The sequence below is a fragment of the Grammomys surdaster genome, unplaced genomic scaffold (genome assembly GCF_004785775.1).
Source record: "Grammomys surdaster isolate TR1022 unplaced genomic scaffold, NIH_TR_1.0 126176, whole genome shotgun sequence".
Taxonomy (NCBI): domain Eukaryota; kingdom Metazoa; phylum Chordata; class Mammalia; order Rodentia; family Muridae; genus Grammomys; species Grammomys surdaster.
This window is the reverse complement of record NW_021620983.1, coordinates 6,557,144-6,582,704: the sequence shown is the minus strand read 5'-3', so window position 1 is coordinate 6,582,704 and position 25,561 is coordinate 6,557,144. Positions and strand designations below refer to the sequence as shown.

The window sequence follows — 25,561 nt, the reverse complement described above, 5'->3', positions numbered from 1 at the left end:
CCCCCCCCCCCCCCCCCCCGTGGCCAATGGTGCTCATATCCCAGTGGATAGCTTTCTAAATCATTTGCTAAGTGTGGTCCTGTCTTAAGTGTGGCAGGCATGGGAAAACCTCTATTTACTGTCAGGCAAAAGAACTTTTTGTTATCTATATGTTAGACAGCATTTGAACTCAGCAAGATTTTTCCACAAACTGTCTATTATTCTTACTGGAAAACTGTAGTCTGGATCTTCCCCCTTTTGACAATTTAATTCCTTGCTGAGCAGGACAGCCTAAGATTCCTTCCCAGTGCCTAGGAATACTGCAATGATAATTCAATCCAGAAACATGTATTCAGTGTGTGCTGGATACCAGAAAATATTCAATGACTCAGCTCCAAGGGTGTAACAACTAGCCAGACGAGGAAGATGTGAGCCCTCTCTCAGCATACAGTTGGCTGACTAACAGACACTCAAACGCTCTCTTGACAATGGAGCACTGTAGGAGCTCAAAGACAGGTTTACAAAAGGAACAGGGAGAATCTTCCAGAAATCAATAGAAGAAGCTATATATAGGTAATGGAGTCTTTCTGATCATAGTCAACACGGCACAGGTTAAGAACGAGATGTTCTCTGATTTTTAACTGACAGTTGGGACCGACACAATTTACCTCGATAGAATTTGCTGAGTCACCGTTAGTACACTGCTATCTTTCTGTAGCATGTTCATAGTCCAGATGTTGTGTGTGTGATCCATACGAATAGTGAATCTTTGAGAGATGTGTCAGGAATGAAGAACAACCTTTACCCAGCCCCACCCAGGACACTCTCTGGTTTATGCTGTAATATGAAGCAACCTCACAGACCTTGGGCCTTCTCTTACTGTGCCAGGCTTGCAGAGCAGAATTCCAGAAACCCACAGCTTGCTCAACTTACTCCTAAAACTCCAAAGTGAAATAAAGTAGTAGCAAAGCCTTACGCCTCCACTGATGAGTTGGACAAAGTTGTTTGGCAGAGGAGCAAGCCTCTGAAGGAGCCCTGGTGTTATGTATGTCTGCATTACAGACTTGGAAACACAATGCAGTCCGCTTTTGTGGATGTTGGAGTAAACTGAAGAATTACTGGAGGAGGTTAGGAGCTATAAAGAAAAGCTGGGGTGGTATTCTAGGAGAGTCGGGGAAAGGGACATTAGCTAAGCATCATAGGGAGATGGAAAGATGGTTAATGGTCAGGAGTCCTTGCTCTTCTTCCAGAGGACCCCAGTTCAGTTCCTAGAACTCACACTGGGCAGCTCACAGCTGCCTGTCATTCCAGCTCCAGAGGGATTCAATTCTTCAGGTGTCCCTGAACACCTGCACTCATGTGCACAAGTGCACAAACACACAACACACACACACATAATAGTAAAATTAAAATCGTTGTTAAGCATCATAAAATGAGTAACAAAAATATACATTTCAAACTATGGATTCTCCTAACAGAGAATGAGAAAATTACAGATTAAGAAGTAAATTCAGTTGTTTGAAACTCCCTGGTACTCTCTTCTGCCCTCCCAGCCACACACAACAGCTACACATGAGGTGCAAAGACACCCATGAAAGCGTAACAAACACCTATACACATGAAATCCATTTTTAAAAATGAATAAGCAACAAAAGGCTAAGTGAAACTGAGAGGTTTTGCGGGGGACACTCAGAGGGATGAGCCTCTGGTCCAATCAGCCCTGCAGGGGTAGGGAAAGCCTGACTGAGCCTCAGGCCCTCAGGACTAACACACAAGCACATCCACGGAGGGCCTACATCTTTAATTACATGCAGCATTGCGACACGAGCTGACAGGAACAAGGTGTTCAACTTGTGCTTCAATGGACAGCCAGGGGAACCTGCAATTGACTTAGATAAGAAAGTATTCGCTGCGTCATTTATTACCATTCCTGTCTTCTGGAGGACACAGGAAGAGGCTTGGCTCCCATCAGGGCCGTTCAGAAAGAATGCACCTTAAGGCTGCACCTTCAGTGGAGAGGTGAAGAAGCTGTCTCAGCCTCAGGGTCCTTGCTCAAGTGGCCTGTGACACACGTGTGTCATGTGTATGGGACAGACACAAAACTTCCTGGCTGGTAATGATTGCTTAAGAATGTTATCAGTTACTGGAATTAGATCCCCACCTCCCTCTCTCCTTTTCTCCTTTTCTTCTCTTCTCTCTCTCTTTCTCTCTCTCTCTCTCTCTCTCTCTCTCTCTTTCTCTCTCTCTCTCTCTGACTCCCTCCCTGTCTACCTCAGAAACAGCCCATCAGAAAGGAAAATGGTTTGTTTAGTTTTGAAACTGTAATTGAGTTAAGCTTCCCCTGTTCTGACAGACAGAGCAAAACCCTGACACCCACCCCTGATTGATTTCGTTCCCTTGTATTTGTGTAGGAGAGGGGCCAGTGCAGAGCGACAGTGACAAGATGACCTTGAAAAGAGGGTCTTCTCTGTCAGTACCTTCACGTGCATGGGTGCCTGGTTTGGTTTGTGCAGTTAGAAAAGGCTGACGTGGTTGGAAGAAACTTCGTTTCTGGGGACTTTATACATGTCTTGTCTCTGATTTCCAAACATTATTATTCTCGTGTTTTACTTCTGATCAAAATGTCCCTTATCCACATAGACCTAAAACGACTACATCGAACGCTAACGCCATATTGATAGAAATTCACGTTACTTGTTGGGCTATTTGTTCCTAGTATTGCTTTTCCCGTGTGGATACATTTCAATCGAACTGAGAATATTTCTTACACATGAACCAAGAGTGTGGTTTCTTTATCTCTTTATCATGTAAAAATCCCTCCATGAAAATGCAAATGAGGAAAAGGAAGCTGTGTAGATGGAAAATGTTCTTTCAAATTATAATTAGCTGTTTAAAATATCATAACCCATGAGTTAATAATGTCTCAAGTAAACTGTCCTTTAGCATTTCACCCTATAATAACTTTTTCCAAGAAAAAAATAATTAAATGTAAACAGCACTTGCTTTGCTACCATCAAGTCCCGTGACAGGGCAAGAACCCAAGAGCCCTAGGGCTGGGGAGACGGCTCAGTGGTTAGGAGCACTGGCTGCTCTTGTAGAGGACTGGGTTCAGTTCCCAGCACCCACGTGGTGGCACACAACTGCCTGTAACTCCAGTTATAGGAGAACTTATGTTTTCTTTGGGACCCCAAAGCCACTGCATGCATATGGTGGGCATACATACCTGAAGGAACTCATGCTTACCCATCAAATTAAAAAAAAAAAATGAATCTTTGGGGAAAAAAGAACTGAGTATCCCGAGGCTGCCCCTGGGAAGAAGAACTGAGCATTCCGAGGCTGCCCCTGAGCAGCAGTACTCACCTTGCACTGCTTCTGTTTCACGGTCACCGGAAGCATTTCGTAGTTCAGATGGGTCGGGATAGCTCTTCTCTTAGGAACCATTTTTAGCTCTTCAAATTTGGAAATGTCTCCCAATTCAATAGGAGATGTGAGCGTGATGCCAGCGTTGGGAATGCTCTCGATGACTTCTGCCAGCCAGTGGGTGCCTGCACACAAACAGAAAGGAGAACGCAGCTTTAACTAAATGTTGCAGCTGAACACGGAGAGCGCAAGCACACTGTGTGAACACGGCAGGCAAGTGTGACTGCTATCAGCAGTCCTGACGCTCACACCCCTGGAACCTGCTGAAACTTGGTTTGTGGAGTAGACTCCGGTTACAAGAGTGCAAAGGATGCTTGCTGAGTCCTTCCCTTAAAATAATTTGTTAGCGCTCCTTTCTAGACCCTTCTGGTCACCAGCTCCCGGGTATGTTTCCTAATGTGGTTCCCATAGTCCTATAGGCTATCTTCTACACTTTCAACCACCCCTCCCCCACAGTCACTCTCCCTTTCTGTCTCCCACGGTACCCAGCCTCTTCCTCTGCTAGAACACATAGCAGAACGCAGTTACTACGGCATATGTGTGTGTTCGCCTTCCCGTTCACCTTTTGAAGAGATACGCATAGATCTTTCTGTATTCATATCAGCGCAAGCCAAGCATTTAAATCATAAACGTTCATCATACTCAGAGAGATAAAAGGTGATGCCATAGAATCTGAAGAAAGCAGAGTTATGTTTTTGGGGGGGAGTGGGGGAATGGATGGTGCTGTTTTAAATTGAATCTGTTATTATTGTATTTGCACATAACATGGGGGAGTGTAAGTCACACAGCACCGGTGAACATCAAAGGATAACTTCGTAGAGTGGGTCATGTCTTCCACCTTTAACCTCACTCCATGGATTAAATTCATGTGGCCAGGCTAACACTCAAGGGCTTTACCCAGGTGCCTGCCATCTTGTTGGTCCAGTGTTCTTGTGTTTATTTGTGATACAGGGATTGTTACACAGGGGATGATACAGGGGGTTGAACCCTGCACTCCATTCACGCTACACAGATGCTCTTCCCTGAACGTCGCCCCGCACCCCCACACCCAGCCAAGAAAACAACTCCACACTTTGGTGAAGCAAATGATGGCTGTATCCCAATTTTGCAGCAGAGAAGCTAAAGCTTGCAGGAGGGAGTGGGGTCATTTTGCTAATTTTAAGACTACATCCCTGGGGAGGTTAAATCAGGCTAGTGTCTTACTTCACTGTGATTTCATTGACGTGGAATATGTACAACTTCATGGCTGAATAAATACTCAGTCTAAAGTGATCTGACTTGCTTTATAAGTTTTATGTTATGTGTACTTTACAAAGGTCTTTTCGGATTTTTTTTTTAGATTTATTTTATTAGTGTGAGTGTTTTGCCTGCAGGTATGTGTGTGTATCTTGCGAGTGCCTGGTGTCTGCAGAAGAGGGCATCAGATTCTCTGGAACTGGAGTTGTGTGTGTGTGTGTGTGTATGTGTATTAGTGTGTGTGTATGTGTGTGTGTATGAGTGTGTATATGAGTGTGTGTATGAGTGTGTGTATGAGTGTGAGTGTGTGTGTGTGTGTGTATGAGTGTGTGTATGAGTGTGTGTGTGTGTGTTCTCAAAAGCCTCTGACCCTTGTGCACTTTGCATCTTCCCACACTGATGACCTGGTCTAACTGGTGACTACAGTTCATAACTGACTGAACAGCAGCTTGGCTGCTCGTTGTTGAACTGCTTACCTGTGGCCACCATCTCTATGTGGCCACTATTCTGGAAACAGTAGCAGGCAACTGGATGTTACATAACAAAACAAGATTATTATAGAACCAAGTCCAAGAAAGCACAGACTGGCATTACTTATGTTCACCGACACCCATGGGTGGACAACTACCAAAGAATCGATTCTGAAGTAAAACTTTAGCAGGGAAAGTATTTATGGCTCTTATTCGAGCAGATGAAAAAAGCTATAGACGATTAAGTATGAACTGAGCAAAGGTTGTTTAATCATCAGGATGCTCTGGGCAAGATACAATGGGAATCTATCACATAGCTAATTTGCTTATTACATATGAGATATCAACATTTGTGCACCTTCAGAAATCAAATGAAAAGGAAAGCTTTAGCGGAGCTTCAATTATTTCACCTGAGTCTTTTTAAAGAAATCTAAATTCTTGAAGGTCATTTTCCCCATCTAAATCCTTGAAGGTCGTTTTCCCTGCCTTTGGAATAAAATGTCTGATAAGTAAATGGAAACAATGTTTCTGCCTATTACTGTTGCATCTTTGTATCTTATAGAACATTTTAGAAGAAAACTCACCAGATTTGGGGTAGGAAACCAGAAATATGTCATCTTCTCTAGCATCAAAAGAGTCCAAGGAACCAAGAAGTTCTTCTGAAGACATGGTGGAGAACAAGACGCCCATGTACTTATGAAGGAGACTTGGCTGACCCTGGGATGACATCTTCCACTGACCCTATGAGAGGCTGTATATTCAACACGGTCCCTCCACAAGCCACAGACAAACCCGGCCCTTGGTCACAACCCCAGCAGAGTGTCAGAGGAATCTTGGTATCTCCAAGCTGGCATTCCATGTGTCTATATATACCTTTTGCAATTCTCTACAAGAATAATTTTTAAACCACAGCTGAGCCAACGTCTATTATAAAAAGTCATGTTATCTGAATTTTTCTGATAACACAGGTTACAAAATGTGTCCTTCCACCCAGTTCAGGATCGTTTCATAGAACACTACCGGGCAACCAAGAGTAATCACTGTGTTAAGATAATACCACTAATCAAATCCTTTGTCCTAAATAGGTAAAATCTTTAGTCACCATAATGAATTATATCACTGAAAGTAATTAGGAAAATTGGGTTTCTACTTATTAATACAGTATAGGAAGTAGCCAGTATTTACAGTTTGAGGGGAAAGGAGACAGCAACAGGGAAATAGAATGTTTCCAGGAATTGGGAAATACTCTTGCAACAATATTTATGAGCTTTGGTTTAGAAGAAATACAATGAGAGTCAGAAAAAGAGATTTCTTGAGGACACATGCAACCAGGAGGCTGTAGAGAGAAGGAAGTTCATTTTTCTTTCACTCAGTTTTAATCTTTGTTGGTAATATTACAATATTCTAGATTTAATTCGGTATGATGAAGAAATGCCCAGTTATTTCAAGGAACCTCATTTGAAAATTTGGCTTGTCTGACACTGGAAGGAACATGAAGAAATGGGGAAAATCATAACTGAGTGTCAAAAATAGAGGTTATACTGTAGGGAAAAATTTTGAAGAAGAAAGATGCCCATGGCAGTAGCAGAAACAAATGAACATATACTCGGGAGATGAATACGTACACAGGACATGACAAAGAACCCACTAATAAAATAGGCACATGAACTGAGAACATCTGCTGGATGGTGAGATCAGCACATGAAGTGACCTGGCTTCCTGTGTTCTAGGACAAGGCAACAGAAAGCAGAGCTTGAGGCTGGGCTGCTCAGATGGTGCAGTTGCCTGGCATGTAGGAACCCAGCGACACAGATACAGCATATGGTGGTACAAGCCTGCAATCCCAGAACCCAGCAGGTGGAGGCTGGAGGATTGGAAATTCAAGGTCTTTTTTAAAAAAAATAAAATTATTGGCAGGATTAACTTTTAATAACTAATTGTTTATCACTTCTCATTGGCTCCCCTTTTAGAATATTTATTTTTACTTAATTAAAATATAATTACTTTTACAACATTTCTCCCCTCCCCCTCCTCCGTCCTACCCCTCACAGGTCCTCCCCTCCCAAATTCATCCCTCCTCTTCTTTAACTTTGGTTTTACATATATATATAAACATAAATGAATAAGCACACAGTCAGTACCCAGTACAGTGTGACTCAGTACTGTCGATGTTGCTTGCATGTGCATGTCTCTAGGACTAATCAATCACTCGGGATTAGAGAACCAATCATCAGGGCTCATCCTTGGGAAAGACTAACTCCTACCACCCCCACACCCCAGCACTTGTTAAATATTCATAGTTCTTCATCTAGGGGCAGGGCCCATGAGATTTCCACCATCTGCACTGGGATATTAAACTGACGTGGAATTGTTCGGGTCTTGTTTAGGCAGCCATATTGTTGAGATTGCATGTATACAGTTTCCCTACCATGGCTAGAAAGTAAAACCTCACATCAGACCTCCCGGTCCAATCAGACAACTCTCTCTTTCTTGATGGTCTCTGAGCCTTGGATGCAGGGGCTGTGCTGTAGACGCACTCGCTGGTGCTGAGTACACTGTGGTCCACTGTTCTCCCTGTTTTGACAAACGGTGGTTTTCTGCGAGGTCTCCATGTGCTGGGAACAGAAGCTCTTTGACAAGGGGTGAGAGCTACGCTCACCTGTGCATACGGGGTCAAGTGTTTAGGATGCAGTTAAGAATTATGTAATGGGGGCTGGAGAGATGGCTCAGCGGTTAAGAGCACTGACTGCTCTTCCAGAGGACCTGAGTTCAAATCCCACCAACCACATGGTGGCTCACAACCATCTGTAATGAGATTGGATGCCCTATTCTGGTGTGTCCGAAGACAGCGACAGCGACAGTGTACTCATAAATAAAATAGATAAATTAATTAAAAAAAGAATTATGTAATGGAGGGAGGTTCTCTTTTAAGACCCATGACCTCTCCAGTCCAGGGTCGTTGACTAAATCTGCAGTATCAAACGATTTCCCTCCCGTTGAATGGGCTTTAAGTCCAATAGACAGCTGTTGGTTATCTTCCAGGGATAATTGCTGTCTTTGCAGCTTTCGGGATATCTTGCCATGCTGGGCCATGTGGTTCCTGCTCATTAAAGCTGGGTAGGACTATTGATTGTTTTCCTCCCTTGGCAGTTGGCATATCAATTCCCAGTACGATGGCAGTTTGCATATCAATTTCCGGATAGTATGGAAGCTAGTCCTCTGGGAGGAGGCTTTCCCCTCAGTTCCTGATAGAAATCCTGAGTCCTGTGTCCAAAGTACGCAGAGTCTTCAGCAATAGGGTCTTACCTAGTTCCACTTCTGGGAGACAACCAAGGGCAACAGCAAGAGCATTTGAGGAGTCTCTTGGACAATCCTGATTCAACCATTTGAAAGGAGGTTTCTCATGCCTGGTATTAGGGTTTTTATTAGATAATCCCTGGCTCTTTGTCACAGCAAGTGAAATAACTTCACTTAAAATATTTAATGTGTATATCTATGTAATTTTAGGATTCCCTACGTCTTTATCAAGCATGATTAGTGTAATTTATCCCTCTTACCTCCTCTTCTCTATTGTTCTCCCTCCCACATCCCCAACCAAAGCCCCTCCCTTTTCCCCCCACTCTAGTCTTGTCACTCCCACCCTCGTCTTTTCCCTCTCAAACCCTTCCCCCCCCAACCCCCCACTCCCGTTTCCCTCTTCAAATCACCTGAATCCTGCTATTCCGCTCTCTGAGCTACCCCTGCACTCCCAATCATGTTCCCTCATTTCTAGTTCTGACAGTTACTCACACCTCTTCAGGTTAGAAAATTTAGAGTTAGAAACCACAGATAAGAGAGAAAATGCAATGTTTGTCTTTCTGGATCTGGGTTACCTTACTCAGTATACTATCTTTCTAGTCATTCTTGGCTACCTGGTAAGTTTAAAGCCAGCCTGGTTTACATGAGATCTTTTCTCAAAAGAAGAAAAAAAAGAATCTGGAAACCAATACTATTTATGATAATATGAAAAAAAACCTAAATCTTTAAGTATTGGTCTAATACACTGTGTTCAAAGCAACGTACAAGGAACCAGTCAAGCATGACAGAGAGCATTAGTGAGCGCTTAGAGAGAAATAATAGAAATCAATTATATCACAGAGCTGATGATTCAGGGTTATTAGAGTGTCTGAATTTGGCTTACGATTTATAGTCAATACAGTTGGATCAAAATCCAAATAGGCAATTGTCACTTGTCTAAATGTGCATGAGTGACTGTCAGTTGGCAACATCTATGTAGAGACACACATAGGTCCTAGAGTAGCCAAATCTTAAGGAGGAAAGACTCTTAGGGGTTATAAGATCTTAAGGGGTGCCACAGAACAGTGGTAGTTAAGGATGCTATAGGCTGAAGGCAAGACTGTACATACAGACCACAGGTATAGAAGAAAGAGTTCAGAAAACGATACACACATAAGTGGTCACGTGATTCAAGACAAAGGTGAATTTGAGTAAATAGAGTTTTTTTTTTTTCCAATGACTGGTACTCATTCTTGGAAGTGACATGAGTATCACCTTATATACAGAGAGTTAAATGTTTGAAATAAAAATCTTCTAGGAGAAAGGATATCCTTAAAAGGATATCTTCAGACTCTTTGCTAAGCCAAAGATTTCTTCAAAATGATAGGTGAAAACACTGACTGTCAAAGCGTTGTAATTGGACTCCGTCGAGTTAGGAAGGACTGTTGGCTAAAAGTCGTCATTAAGAGGATAATAAGGAAGTCACAGACTGCCAGAAAAATACTGGAATCTATGTATTAAACTGTGTTCACTAGGAGACTCTTTAAAGAACCCCCACTAAGATCAATATTTAGAAAAAAAAGTCAGCAACAACAACAACAACAAACGGGCAGAGATCTGAGTATGTCTCAGCCGTAGCACTCAGGAAGTAACGGGGAGTTAAAACTAACTATCAGGGAGGTCTATTTCCAGCATGCTGGTGTCAAGAGCCTGGTGCACCTACTCACTGGGAAGCAAAGATCGATAGTGGCCTGTCTTACAATAAGGTGAGTAACAAGCATCCAGAAGCTCGAGAAATTGTCCTAGTGGCAGATGGCAGTCTTAAATGTTTACTGAAGATCTCCAACAGGGGAAGAACAGTGAGCACACTGAGAGAGCTGAGGCACTGTCTGCTGCTCCCCTCAGTGACCCTTTCCTGCCTGTTCAACAAGGAGACTCCATTACAGACAGAAAAGCCCAATGGAAAGGGTCTCTGGGGAGATATTCCTCTGGCATTTCTCAGCTCCTCCAGCTCTCCAGATGTCCTCTTCCTCAGAGTGTCAGGTTGCCAGCTGACTATGGCAAGAACCGTGGAAGATTCTAGGCCCAGCACTTAGCATTTGAACTCAGCCACAGGGCTATCATTTAGGATAAAACAGAACCAGGAGACTATGGCGTTAAATAGTCAAACTGAGCCCGAGTTGTTAACACTGGATGCTCAGGGAAGGAATCTTCTGTCTGAGGTTTCAAGGCCCGATACTTGCAGAGAATATTTCAGATGGAATTAAGCAGGGGACACAACGGTAAGACAGACAGATGTGTAAGTCGTTCATAATCAGCATTTAGAAACTGCCTTCATTCCTGTTGGCCTGCCCTCTGCTGTTGTGACAAACACCAGAGGTCTGAGTTGGTTTCGCTCTGAGTTTCTTAGGTTTGTGACGCTGGCCACTGGGCCCTGTAGGTTTAGCCCTGTGGAGACCTGAGAAATCAAGGGGGCAATATAAATAGCATCCACAGTCTGCATACATTCCTAGCTCAGTTACTTTCTTAGGTCAGCTTTTGCCTGTTGATTTAGAAAGGTTTTAAAAATTTTAAGGGACTAATCATATATATTTCATTTATATTCATTATATTTATAATAATATAATATATTCCCAGTGTCCTTTGTGCACTCTCTTTTATTATACAGATTTTGTTATTTTATGTAATTAACCAGTGTAATCCTTTTTTTAAAAGGAAGAGAATCCAGCAGTGGTGGCGCTTGCCTTTAATCCCAGCACTTGGGAGGCAGAGGCAGGCAAATTTCTGAGTTCGAGGCCAGCCTGGTCTATAGAGTGAGTTCCAGGACAGCCAGGGCTACACAGAGAAACCCTGTCTCGAAAAAAACAAAAACAAAAAAAAAGAAAGAAATCATGAGAGGAATGTGCAGTGGAGAAGGTCTTTTTACCTTGCGGAGGCCAGGAAGCAACAAGACCGACAAGGCCATCCTCTTACCACCTTCAGGGGCACACCCCAATGCTGCTGGGCCCTGCGTTTAAGTGTCTGCCAGGCTGATGTGGAACCACCAGCTATTTGCAGGCATTTCTCATCTAATTAAGGCGATTCTTATAAGCAAAACTCTGGCCCCGTTCATTTATGATTCATTTGGCCTTCTCAAACTGTTATGTTCTTATATTTCCAAAAAGAGAGAGACAGAAAGAAGAGAGCAGGAGTGGGGAGGGAAGAAGGGAAAGAGGGAGGGAGGGAGGGAGGGAAGGAGGGAGGGAGGGAGGGAGGGAGAGAGAGAGAGAGAGAGAGAGAGAGAGAGAGAGAGAGAGAGAGAGAGCACATAAGCACACAGGAGCCTGGAAAGATGACTCAGCAGTTAAGCGTGCTTGCTGCTCTCCGAAAGGACCAATGGTTCAGTTCTCGGCACTCAGAGAGGTCGCTCTCAAATCCCCGTAACTGTTACCCTCTTCTGGCCTAGACATAGGCATACAAACACAGATTTGTGCATGCGCACGCGCACGCACACACACACACACACACACACACACACGAATAAAAAAGAAATCTTCATAAAACTAAATAAATAAAATTTTTAAAGAATCAAAATAAAGAAATATTTTCCATGCTAATTAAAAAAACTATAAATAACAAATAACCCCTGCTGCCTGCAGGAAGACACCTAGGAAGGGTGGGGCTGATGAGAAGATGGAGACAGTTAGCTAGTCCACATGGAATAATTAATGCAGTTTGTGTATTGCCTTGTAGGAACCTGGGTTCAGTGTGCGAATATTGTAGGTTTGTATAAGAAATCTAAAATTCTGATTTTTAAATGAAAGCCCTTAATTATTTCACCAATGGAGGAGAACGGTTCGAAGACTGAAGAAGCCAAACAGATCCCAGGCATACATCTCTCTGGGCTAGCCTACCGTCAGTCTGCTGATCTCCCTTGGGCTAACCCACAGTCAGTCAGCTGAGTGACCCTTCCTAGAAAGTCGTTGGAATTTTCTAACAGAGGCAAGACTACAGTGGAGACCTGGCTTCAGGTTATTATCTGGAGACTCTGTGGGGAAATGTGTTAGTGGGAGGGGGTAAAGGGGAGAGGGGGTAAGGGGCTAAGGGAATAAGACAGGAAAACCACAGGAGGCAGAGAGGCTCTCAGAAAGTCAGCTCCAGGAAAGAGACTCCTTTTCTTTCTCCCATCCTTTCAGTACCCAAAAAAGGTGTCATGCTGACTCTTAACCCAGGAGAAAATGCCCTGGAACAGATAATGTTAGTAGTCGGTAGCCTTCCGGCTTTCCTTCTGGTATCATAAGGTAGTGTGGAAGGTGACCCCAGAAGAGATAATATTAGCAAGCAGTAGAAGGAATTCTTTTTTTTTTCATTCGTTTATTTATTTATTTACTTTACATTCTGATTGCAGCCCCTCTCCCTCCTCTCCTCCCAATCCCACTCACATACCCCTACCCCTTTTCCCCCTTCCTTTCTCAGAGAAGAGGTACCCGCCCCATGGGTACCACCCCACCCTGGCACCCCCCACATGGGTACCACCCCACCCAGGAACATCAAGTCACAGTAGGACTAGGCACATCCTCTCCCACTAAGGCCAGACAAGGCAGCCCAGCTAGGGGAAAGGGATCCAAAGACAGGCAACAGATTCAGGGACAGCCCCTGCTCCAGTTGTTAGTGGAATCACATGAAGACAAGCTGCACATCTGACACATATGTGTAGGAGGCCTAGGGCCAGCCCATGCATGTTGTTGGGTTGGTGGGTCAGTCTCTGGGAGCCTCCATGAGCCTGGGTCACTTGTCCCTGTTGGTCTTCCTGTGAAGACCCTCTGGCTCTCTCCATCTCTCCTCCTCTGCCTCTTCCACAAGACTCCCCGAGCTCCTCCAATTGTTTGTCTGTGGGTCTCTGCATCTGTTTCCATTAACCGTTGGATGAAGCCTCTCAGGAGACAGTTATGCTGGGGTCTTGTCTGCAAGCACAGCAGAATATCATTAATAGTGTCAGGGGTTGGCTCTCTCCCATGGGATGGGTCTCAACTTGGGCCAGTCATTGGTTGGCCGTTCCCTCCGTCTCTGCTGAATCCTTATCCCTGTGTATCTTGTAGGCAGTGCAAATTTTGGGTCACAGGTTTTGTGGGTGGGTTGATGTCCCCCTCCACGGAAGTCCTGAATGGCTACAGGAGGTGTCACTTCAGGCTCCATAGTCCCTGCTGCTGGGAGTCTCAGCTAGGGTCACCCCCATAGCTTCCCAGGTACCTCCCCCTTCAGAGGTCTCTGGCTTAAGCCAGAGATGCCCCCCACCGATTTCCATTCTCTTTCCCTACACCCAATCCCCCCTCAGGGGGTTCTATTTCCCTCCCACCCCCTCTCCCACCCAGTTCCCTCTCTCCATCCAACTTGGACAACAATTTTATTTCCCCTTCGGAGTGAGACTGAAGCATCCTCCCTTGGTCTCTCCTTGTTATTCAGCTTCTTTGGGTCTGTGGATCATAGCATGGTTATCCTGTAATTTATGGCTAATATCCACTTATCCATGAGTACATACCGTGCATGTCCTTTCAGGTCTGGGTTACCTCACTCAGGATGACATTTTCTAGTTCTATCCATTTGTCTGCAAATTTCATGATGTCACCGTTTTTCAGAGTCTGAGTAATACTCCATTGTGTAAATGTAACAGATTTTCTTTATCCATTTTTCAGTTGAGGGACCCCGGATTGTTTCCAGTTTCTGGCTATTACGAATGAAGCTCCTATGAATACAGTTCAGGTGTTCTTGTGGTATGGGAAGCATCTTTTGGGCAGAAGGAATCTTAAAGCAATCGTGTAGATGGTGACAGAGACACAGACACTGAAGGCCCCAGCCAGATGCAAAGGGAGCTTTTGTATCTGTGTTTTGTTTTGTTTTGTTTTGTTTTTCTGAAGTTGAGTTTCCACTCGGGATTCTATTGCAGGAGGTGTTAGAAGGGGCGAGCGGCTTGGCTAGCTCCTGGCCTCCACCATGTTCCTGCTCTAAGTTCCCTCACTAACGGCACCCGCTAGCCTGGAGCACCGGCCGGGACCCACGAGACGTTGGCATTACTGTTGCCTCTGGTCAGCTCCGTGGAGTCCATGGCTCTAAGCATGGCTCAAGGGCCAACTCTGCCACCCCTATGTAGTAGATATTACAATTCTAGTACCCGGTAAAAATAAGACTCTTAATGCTTAAGATTATTCAATAGGTTTATATATTAGTATATTTATATACTCAATACACAAGATATCCACACAGTTAGAATTGTTAACTCAATTACCTAATCTTAGGCTGCTAGAGACGCGCACAGACATCCGGGAACATCTTCTCTCCTCTCTCCTTCCTCTCCCCTCCCTCGCTCCCTCTTCCTCCCAACTCCTCGCTCCGCCTACCTCTTCTCTATCCAATGACAGAGCTCCATTGCAGTGGAGCTCCAGGAAATGGGCAGGAAAAGTCTGGCAACAAGATTCTTCCTATCGGACCTGCAGGTGCTCAAAGAATGCCCTTCCATGCTGTTCTCTAGAACACACCCTGGCTTGAATGCTGCCTACAGAAAGCTATGTGCCTTCATGCAAGACAGATCTAGTTCACGGAGGCAGTCTAGAAAAACAGAGTTGGTAGAGCATACTGGGAGGTAAGTCCCCAGCCCTACAGAAGCCAAGTGTGTAGCGCATGCCTAGTACTCAGCAAGTGGAGGCAGGAGGATCGGAAATTCATAATCATCCTTAAGTCAGAGGAAGATCTGGGATACAAGAGAACCTGTCTCAAACGTAAATAGATTAAATGTATGCAAAATTTAAAACCTTTTAAGACATTAGACATTAATGACAAAACTGCATTTTCTTAAGCGGCCAAGAGTAAATGACTAAATGTAACTGACGAGACCTGAAATCAACACTTTAGCGTTTTGCTGGGAATATGGAGGAACTAGAGTGCTTACAGCTGTCAGTGGTGGGTAAAGTGGTACCAGCACTCTGTAGCAGTATACATCCTGACCTCCACGCATTTCCCTGCAGCCATCCCATGCTGGGTGCTCACCCAAGGACGCCAACTTCCACACACACCAATGCTCACGGCCCTTTGACGTGTAGTTCCCGAAAGCGACAAGGAAAATCTCCAGAGCAAACAGATGGTGGGCTATCTGTGATGCATTCTCTTGACGGGAATCAATCCAGCTATGGAAAAGATTACACGTTGATCCATCCTCCCAGGAGCAGAGTCCTCAAACCCATGCTGCTGGGCGAAAAAGAACCAGACAACACAGCTCACGCCTGCCATCATTTTAGTGATTTATACAAAATCACAAAATTTGTATAATAAAAGGGCACAGATCAGCTGTGTCTGGCGGTGGGAAGGGGGATGGATTGACAAGATGAAACAATGAGAGGGGAGAGAGAAACCTGGGTTCGATTGACTGACTTGCTTTCATTCTAGAGGGTTCATGGGAATGCACAGATGTCAATTATATGTGTTAAATATGTATCATCTGTTGCATACCAATTATTCCTGAATGAGGTTGTTAAAATATTTAAATATTTAGAACCCAACAATCCAGAGGGTGGAAGGGAGGGAGGGAAGGAGGTTTTTGGGTTTTTTTGTTGTTGTTGTTGTTGTTTTTTGGTTTTGGTTTTTCAAGACAGGGTTTCTCTGTGTAGCCCTGGCTGGCCTGGAACACTCTGTAGACCAGGCTGGCCTTGAACTCAGAAATCTGCCTGCCTCTGCCTCCCAAGTGCTGGGATTAAAGGCATGCACCACCACTGCCTGGCCACAATGAGGTCTTAAACATAAAGCTTTACTGAAATGATCTGAGAGGTGCTTTATAAAGTTTTGTAAGCCTTTTTAATTAGAAATTTAATTCATAGTATTCTAATTCTTGTAAAGGCTATTGAAAACATATCATTATTGTATGAAGTATTTTTCTTTTCTTTCTGTTTTCCTTTTCCAGGACAGGGTCTCATGCAGCCAAGGCTAGCCTCAATTCATGCAGCCAAGGCTAGCCTCAAATTCATGACCCTTGGCCTTTAAATCACACGTGATGAGATTTCAGGCGTATGCCACCACCTAGATGTTGGTTCTTTTTGATTCATTTTTACTGGTTATTTCTTACCCCCTCCCACCCCTGTACACTCCTTCATTTCACCTGTCCTCATTGCCGGCCACTTCCTTCTCCCCTGCAGCCCTCTCCCGCCCCCAATCCCAGTCTTTTATTGTGTCATTTCTCTGAACCATAGAAATATTCTGTTTCCAAAGGCAAACCGAGCCCAGTCTGACTGGCCTTTCTCCTGGGGCTTCATTTCCTTCTTAGCTGTTGATTCAGGGGCAGGTGCGGTGAGGACGGTGTGTTCAGTGCGGGGAACTTTTACACCTGAACTGTGATCATTTCTCTCTAGTTTGAAAGACTGGTGCCTCGTGCGCTTTGATCCACAGCTGCCGAGGAGCTCCGCTAGGGATAGATGCCCTGCAGGCATGGTCGGTATTAGATTGGGGCAGGGCTCCATTGGGGCTTGTTTTAATGTGGTCATGTGGTACGATTTGGTCTTTGGACTCACAGATGCCGGTGGATCCTCCCTCAAGGAGAGTGGATCCTCCCTCAAGGAGAGTGCCTCTGTTCTTACCCCTCCTACAAGTCAGTCAGGAAGATTCCTCTGGAATGTACGGCCCTTTATTGAGCAGATTTTTAAATGCTTTGCCTTGCTAAAGAAATTCGACCTGATGGACTAGACAAGAATTCTTGAATATTTCTTTTTCTTTTTGCACGTGCTAGCCTCAGGTTCACAGTCCTCCTGTCTCAGAGTCCCTGGTGCTGAAGTGAGCGGTGAGCCCTGTTCCACTTTGGTAATCCTTTCCATGTCTCTCCTGCCGCCTCCCTTTACTCTGACTTGCACACTGATGCCTGGTGGCTGTCACCACAGGGAAATATCTTCAAGGCCGAGTCCAGGATCCAATCATCTTTACAGTCCCCAGAGAGGTCGTGCTGCATAAATATTTATCCAGAGAACAGATTGTATAAACAAGCAAATAGGTTGTCAATAGGCTCATTTAACGCCTTGCGTGCTAGCACCCCCTAGTGTTCGGTTTATGTCTAAAGAAGCTCAGGTTAACATGAATTTGAACTTACTGTCAAGGAAACCCTGTCTGACTGGGCCCTTTTATTCAAGATCTTTTCCCTCCTGTTGCTAAGACTGACTGGGAGAAGAAAGGACGGCAGCAGTGCAGGCACGGCCATTTTCCTTGATGGCAGCTCTCTTGTTTGCCAAGGTCTCCTCACAAATGCTTTACGAGTAATGGAGGATAAAAGCATTTTATTGATTCTAAAATAGACCCTTTTCATGTTTTGACATTTCTGAGATCGAATTGCAGCCTGCAATTGCTGCCTCGCTTCTTATACCTTAGTTATGTCTATGGGCAATCATGGGACCGTGGCCATTTCCTACCGTCAGGAAAACTTGGTTATTACCGGCATCTAGGGTGCACATCGGTTGAGTTGTGGACATTTGTTTGGTTGGGATTGTTGTTGCTGTATTGTTTTGTTTTTTTTTTTTTGTTTCTTGGTTGTTGTTACATTTTAGGCCATTTCAAGACCTTCAAATATTAATAATTTTATATATGCATGTATAAAGTTATGGACCATTATCCATACAAAGAGGCAGGAAGATCATATGAAAGGACATAAATTAGTACAAATTTGTTACATTTTGCAGAACGCATTGCTTACCATACTACAGTGAGATGTGCCCTTCCCCCAGCCTTGAGCAGGCCTGAAAGACCTTGTTTACCACAGTAGACCAAATAATAGGACCTAGGTGGAACTACCCACCTCAGCTGCACGTACAGCTTGCTACAGGAACTTAGAAGAATAACTGCCCACTGAGCTTGCCTTCAGACATCTCCGGCTGTGACTAAGGATGGGTTCCCTCACCCATCCCCAGCTGAAACAAGAAGGGGTTTGGTGGGGCTTTCCCTTTAAATTGAGAGCTGAACATTAAACTTCGAGCCTTGATCAGAATACTTGTCTTGGCTTCATCTTTTCTCACCCTCTGTCCCTTTCTTCATTTCCAGTCCCCCTTTCAGGAGAACCCGGTTGGTCCATGGCCACAGGTGGCTACAGTGAGAAACAATCAAGTTGTACAATCTGGAGAAGACGGGCAGATGGTAGCTAGGTTCCTAGAGAGATATGTTCAGACACAGTCTGTCATGGACTCAGAAATGCCACTAAAGGTGAGGGAGATTATGGCAGTCTTGTGACAGTCCCACTAAATAAACACTTTTGAATCTAGTAACAAGAGATTGCTGTAACTATGCACCACCCATCGTGAAAGACTGTCAAGATGTCCGTCTGTCAGTACCTTCTTGTTTTAACGTGTGTATGTGAGTGTGGCTATGTGTATGTGTGTGTGTGTGCATACAGATGTGTGCGGCAGTCAGAGGGCAATTCGGGGGTCATCCTGAGAAACATCACCCAATTCTTCTCTATTGGTCTTGGAGCTCACTGTTAGGCCAGGCTGGAAGGGTCCTCCTGAAATGTTATCTTCTGCCCCTCCCTGGTGATTACAGGAACACAGCACAGTACTCTGTGCTTTATATGGGTGCTGAGGATCGAACTCGGGTCCTTGTGGTTTCGAGACCAACACTTTACTGACTGAACCATTATCCCCTAGCCCAGATTGCCAGTACCTTTTTTAATAAGTTTATACAGAGCTCTTTTTTTAGTGGTAGGTAATTAGTTTGAAGAGATGATAAAAATCTAGACAGAGATTTCTCAGTCATATTGACGATGGTAAAGGCATTAAGAATATGATTAAGGGCACCAGCTATAACAATCAGCCTATCAATATGAAAATGTGTCTGACCGCTGATGACCCTCGATTATCTTCCTCCATTTAATCTAAAGCCACATGATATTTTAAAAATGAGACTCCTTTCAAAACTGCCTACAAATGTCAACTAGTGGGACAGCTTTTCCTTCTGCACCACCACAGTTTGATTTATGCTGAAGATCATGTTCCTGTGCATTAAATGTTAAAGGAAAAGGAAATACTCATCAAAATCACTGGCATCTTGCCAACCCTGGCCAACCCTGAGGTGATCTTCTGATTGGAACATGGATTTGAGCCCTCGAGTGCAGCAAAAGCTTCAGTCAACAGTGTTTCCAGGTCCCAAGTTAGTCTAAGGAGAGGCAGATAGAACATTCTCACAGAGCATATCTTCTCAAAAACCTACAATCCTAGGGAGATGCCAAGAAAAACAATATACCTGAACAAAAAACTCATCTGTCACTTAACACTCAATCCTTATTTAGTTTTTACTCAGCCTAAGACAGGTCATGCTGGTCTTATATAGATCTAGCTAGTCCAGAAGAATGTCTCTGAAGTGCTGGGGTCACATGCTAGTACCACCATATCAGACTTTAAAATATGGTTGCACGGGGGGAGGGGGGCTGCCAATCCTGATGTAAAATGCTACCTGTTAACCATCAAGAGAGCAAACAGACAGTTAAAAATGGTTTATAGAACTGAAGACAAAGTGAAAGAAAGAAACACGAATGGCTAATAAACGCTCCAAAAAGCACCCAGCACCTTTAGTCAGCAGGGAGATGCTGCCACCTAAGGCCCTGGGGAGGTCTGGGTCTGTGCTGCCACAGTGGACCATGTCTGGGTCCATGTCCTTACTGCAGCCAGGTCTGCTTTGATGTCTGTGGGCAATGCTGCTGCCAGGGGCCACACCAATGCGAGTGGCCTCCATTGCCACCCGCATTCATGCTGATGTCAGGGCCAGTCCTACGCTACTGCTTAAGGGCCATGTCTGGGTCTCACTGCAGCTAGGTCCTTGTTGGTGTCTTTGCACTGTGTCACCACTGACGGCCATGAGGATGCCTATGGTCTTTGCTGTAGCCAGGAGCCATGTTGATGTTCCTGGGCTACACTGCATCAGAGGGCCTTATCCGGTCATGGCCCTACTGCAATAGGGAATCCTGGTCGTGGTCTGCACTGATGATGCCAGGAACTACGTGGAAGCCCATAATCTATGCTCCTGCCATCTGTAAAGAGCACACGGGCTACTTTTGCAGTGATATCGATGGCTACAGGCACACACTGAGAAAGAGGGACATGGAAGAATTCGGTGACAACCCCTATCTCCATTCCAACCCCCACCCCGCAACCCCTAAGCCCCAGAACCTCACACAAGAAAATGGTAACAACACAGACAGGAAGCCACTGGAAAGAACTTTTAAAACCTGTGATTGATGTTGGGGTGTCACCCTCCCCAGTAGATGATTCCAGCAGGCATGCAGGACGAGAAGGAATCAGCTCTATCTAGGGGCAGGCCACCGAGGGTTTGATCATGTCCCAGTGAATATATAGACAACACAAATTGGACTTTTGCTGTAGTTGTTTGTTTTTTTAGCTGAGGGGGAAGGTAACAAGGGTTGGGGGTAACAGTCCCCAGGTCTCAGCCACCAGAAGGAGGCTGATAGTGATGGTCTCCCATTCCATCTCAGTAAACACCCTTGCCCAGGCTTTACTGTCTTCTCCCCACGTGCAAACATCAGAATAGTCTTCACTGACATCTAACTCGACACCAATGAACACTTAATTGTCTTTTAATTCTTCGTTGCACTGTTGATCACAAAAAACGTCCCCAGGATACAGGGTTGGAGAGATAGCTCTGTGTTTAAGAGTACTTGCTGCTTTTCCAGAGGTCCTGAGTTCAATTCCCAGCATCCATGGTGGGTGGCACACAACCATTTGTAATTCCAGCTCCGGAAAAGCCAACATCTTATGCACCCCCACAAGCACTCACACACATGTGGCTGGCACTCTACACACAAATAGAAAGTAACCAAAATAAAATCTTAAAATGTTCCCAATAGTGAGGCTGGGCCCCCCCACCACCTCCAACCTCTCAGTTTGTGCCTGGAAACCATAATTATCATGGCACAAACAAACAAACAAACAAGCAAAAACAACAATAAAAGTCACTCTGCATAAGAGAAACATGGACACCTCGGCATGTCCTCAAGTCCCCAAGATTGCATACTGTGAATTAGAAATGAATTTGATTACCTTCCTTTAACCCCTGATATCATCTTTGTGTATTCTCAAAATAGCCCATGACTTGTAATTATCCTGCTTTCAGACTTAACGGGAAATTCTTGGACATGCATACACTTTTGGACTCTTGCTATCTGTTTTTGAATGTTTAAGTCAAAATGGAGTAGAACAGCTGGATTATAAAATTTATATTGTAGGACCTAGTGATAGTTGGTAACCAAAGCTAAATCTGTTTTCCTCATATGGTTAAGGTAACCCACATTTATATTAAAGGTCTGCACCACCCCATGATGCTATTCAGCTAAACATTGTGCCTTGTTTCCACTCAGAGATTATCCATCCTCAAATAGCTGTAGTCTAAAAGTCTATTTTGAAAATAAAATCAGATAATAAATGTGTACCAAGGATCTTGATCAATTTCCAAGAACTATACCATAAAGGAAGGCCAGAGTACCAGTAGCAGGAAATTTTCCCCATAAGTTGGAAGGAGCTAAGGTGGGAGGAGTAAGGAGAGAAAGAGGAGGAGTAAGAAGAGGAAGAGGAGGAGTAAGGCGAGGAAGAGGAGGAGAGGAGGAGCTAGGGAGGCAGAGATGGAGAGCCATGCATGTATTGAGAGCAGTCCTGGGTAATAACTTATATCTAGGTTAGATATTGGGAAACACCTCTAATTGTGTGGGCATCTTGTTATTGAGCATTACCAAACATATAAAGCCTTTGGATAATTTAAGCATTAGAGTCTCATTTCTACCGGCTACAGCATGGATGGTGGGATGGTCTGGGCTCAGCCCAGCCTTGTGGAGACAATGTGGAAGATTGGCAGAGCCATCTCCCACGCTGGCGTCTTGTGGGTGGCAGGGCCAGTGTCTCTGGCCGCCTGAACCGGTGGTATGAGCTGAGCTGCAGCGATAATATGCCTGCACCACTCATGGCCACAGGCCTTGCCTAGTCGGGAAGATGGGGGCTAAATAAGAACAAGCCAGATTGAGTGCCATCATTTTAAATATCTCCCTCAACAGATACTTTTGTTGATGTCACTCCCTCTGGGAAGTGTCTGACAGAATTGGGATACAGAGCCCAAGGGACAAGGAGTTTGAAGCAATTACCTAAACAATTGCATATGTGGCCCCTCAGAGTCACCCACTTTGTACAGAGGAGTCGTCCCAATGTCTTGCCTCATGGTAGCAACTAATGAGAGTATCTCTGGACACACATACTGAAACTGACTCGTTAGAAAGACAGTTCTATTGCTGAGAAAAGGAGGCTTATGTGTATTACTTACACTATGAGGATTCATAATTTCTTTTCTGCTTTATACAAGAGGTATAATCTTCCCTCTGCCTAAGAGGCATTCTTACATGTACTATGTAGTGTTTAATTTTTCTTTTCAGGCTGGATAAATGGCTCAGTGGTTAAACACACTGACTACTCTTGCAAAGGACCAGAGTTCAGTTCCCAGCACCACAAGGTGGCTCACCACCACAACAGTGCCAGGAAATCTGATGCCTTCTTCTGCCTACCTCAGGCGCTACAGCTATGTGGTGTGCAGATACACATGCAGGCAAACCTTAATATACATAAAATAAAAGTAAAAAATCTTTTTAAATTACATTTATTCATTTAGTTTACAATTGTGTATTCTTTGCTTTTGTTTTATATTTATTTATTCACATGGCACACATGTGGGGGTTAGAAGACAACTTCCCTTCTGCCTGGAGAGTTCCAAGAATCAAAATCAGGTAATTAGACTTGGTGGCAAGCCTCTTTACCCACTGAGCCATCTCACCAGCCCCATGTGGTGCTGTTATTGTCACAGTGACTGTAATTCTATATTTATTTTTTCCTTTAAATTTTGTATTGGATTTTTAAAATCCAATGAACTTTGTGTGCATGTTCATTGTGTGGCTGCACAGACGTCACATCCCACATGTGGACATGAAAGGAAATTTTCAAGAGCTGTCTCTCACCATGTGGACCTCAACAATCCAACTCAGGTTGTCAGTCTTGGCAGCAGGCTCTGTTACCCACTGAGCGATGTCAGCAGCCCTGTAACTCAGTGCTTCTAAAACAATACTCTTAATAAGCAGCAGGACTTTCACCCACAGAGGAAAAGTAAGACCGAGTAGACAAGGTAGGGCCAAAGCACAGAGAAATTTGAGGAGGAGAGAACAGATGTGCTTCAGAGAAATAAAAGGACTTCAGAGGCTTCGTTGAAAAAAAAAAAAGCCATTTTATTCACAGGGTACATTTCCAAATATTCTCCAAGGAAGGGAGGTAGAGAAACTGAGACTTGGTTAAATCTCCCCACTGCCATAGCGTTCATGAACACACTAACGAAAAGACGTTTTCCCAGTGACCTCCCTTGGGTACATCACTGTTTGTCTCAGCCAACAGATAGGCACCATTTTTTTTTCAAGTCACACCATAAAAAGTACCAATTAAACCTTTTGTTCTTACCTGCTACATTTTATATGAAATTCTTTTTTAAGAAAGAAAGAAAAAGAAAGAAAGAAAAAGAAAGAAAGAAAGAAAGAAAGAAAGAAAGGAAGAAAGAAAGAAGAAATGAACAGCATTAGCCTACCCCATACTTCCTATCCATCAAATTTGGCTTTAATAAAAGGAAGCCACTCTGCAAACACAACAAAGGTGACTTAAATTTTATGTCTGATCTAAAAAAAAAAATCTCTCCCCGAATTATTATTTCCATGGATCAGTAGACTACATTACATGAGAAAGAAATATTTAAATTTTCCTATTTTTACTCTTATCGGTCTGAAAATTCACATGGATAAAACAGCTTGCATACCTGTGGAATTAGGGTCTACAATACACAATGAAAGAGGCCAAAGGTAAAAGTATTTCCCCAGTATTTTGCAGATCAAACTATGCCGCGTGGTAACTATAAGTCTAGCAGTATTATAGAATTTGTTAAGGATGAAGCAGGCTCTGAAATATTGTGATGTCCGTTCTTTCTCCCCCCTTCTCGTGTATATGATCTCTGTGTGCACTATGGTAGCCGTCAGTCATCCTAACTGTGGAGAGAGGGCCTATCAGTGCTGAAGACAGAATGAAAAACAGTGATAGATTGGTTCCTTGCTTCTAAGAATACCGGAATTTTCCAGAAAAAAAAAAACTCATTCTTAACTCAGGAATATTTCTGTAGTTATCACCTAGAAGACCTTAGAAAAATGTTCCACAATGCAGCAAAGGGTTATTACACACCATCATCAGACTTCTCCAAGGCTTGCGCACTACTGCAAATGTCTGTAAAATAGTCCCATTTGCTACATGTAAAAGGGTCCTTGCTGATGATTAAGGTACAGGTTGGGCAGACATGGAAACATCTACAAAGCAACAAACACGGGAAAGAACTATGCAAGTGGGGAGCCGAGCCAGGAAAAGTTAAGGCACCCTCTGCCACTCCCCACTACCACGTCAGTTACTCTCCTATATTCCTTGGGCAAAAATAACATAGGGAAGGAGGGGAGGAGGCGAGCGGGAGGGGGAGGAAAAGGGGAGAGCAAGAGAGAGAGATTGAGGTTGAACTAAACCATGAAGGATAATGAACCTAAGCTGCCATGGCCTCTCTTGGGAATCATGGGGACAGGAGGTTGACACCAACCCTTACTGTGCACATCATATATGGTAACCACATCCAGCGGTCGACACCAAGATAATAGTTCCCAGCATCTTGATAGGAGAGCCAAATTATAACTCATCTTGAGAGTATGACTCAGAAGGCAGGTGACAGAGGGATATGTAGAGGTTTGCTTCACCGAGCTCAGGCACCCAGGGAGGCTCAACCTGGAGGAGGCAGGAACCTGGGGGACTTCACGACTGCTAAGGCCTACATGGGAAAACAGGTACCACCTCTGAGACTTTTCCGTACAGCCTTCAAGTCCATGCTCAACTTCGTCTCCCATCTCTTCATCCTAACCCTAACAACAGCATGGCAACACAGCTCCTTCTGTTTTCTTGAAACAGCTTCTAAGACCACAGCCCCTCCTTCCTGTCTACCATGCTGTCTTCTGAGACCCCTCCCAATAAGTCATTTCCAGTGGGGGCTGGGAAATCATTATTTTCTCTTAGTTTTCATTTTGGTTAAATTTTTTCTCTATTGCATTTTGTTTGTTTGTTTGTTTGTTTTTG

The 25,561-nt window shown here is 44.1% G+C and overlaps 1 protein-coding gene across 1 annotated transcript in view; it reads right to left on the bottom strand.

Moving 5' to 3' along the window:
* LOC114612543 (sulfotransferase 6B1-like) overlaps nucleotides 1–5,834 on the bottom strand; it is a 17,383-nt gene extending 11,549 nt beyond the window's left edge. Inside the window, exons 1-2 of the mRNA XM_028757490.1 lie at nucleotides 5,690–5,834; nucleotides 3,340–3,524 (exon numbers count right to left, since the gene is read on the bottom strand). Of these exons, the coding sequence (XP_028613323.1) occupies nucleotides 3,340–3,524; nucleotides 5,690–5,834 (330 nt within the window). The remainder of the gene's footprint in view (nucleotides 1–3,339; nucleotides 3,525–5,689) is intronic.
* Nucleotides 5,835–25,561: the final 19,727 nt, after the last annotated feature.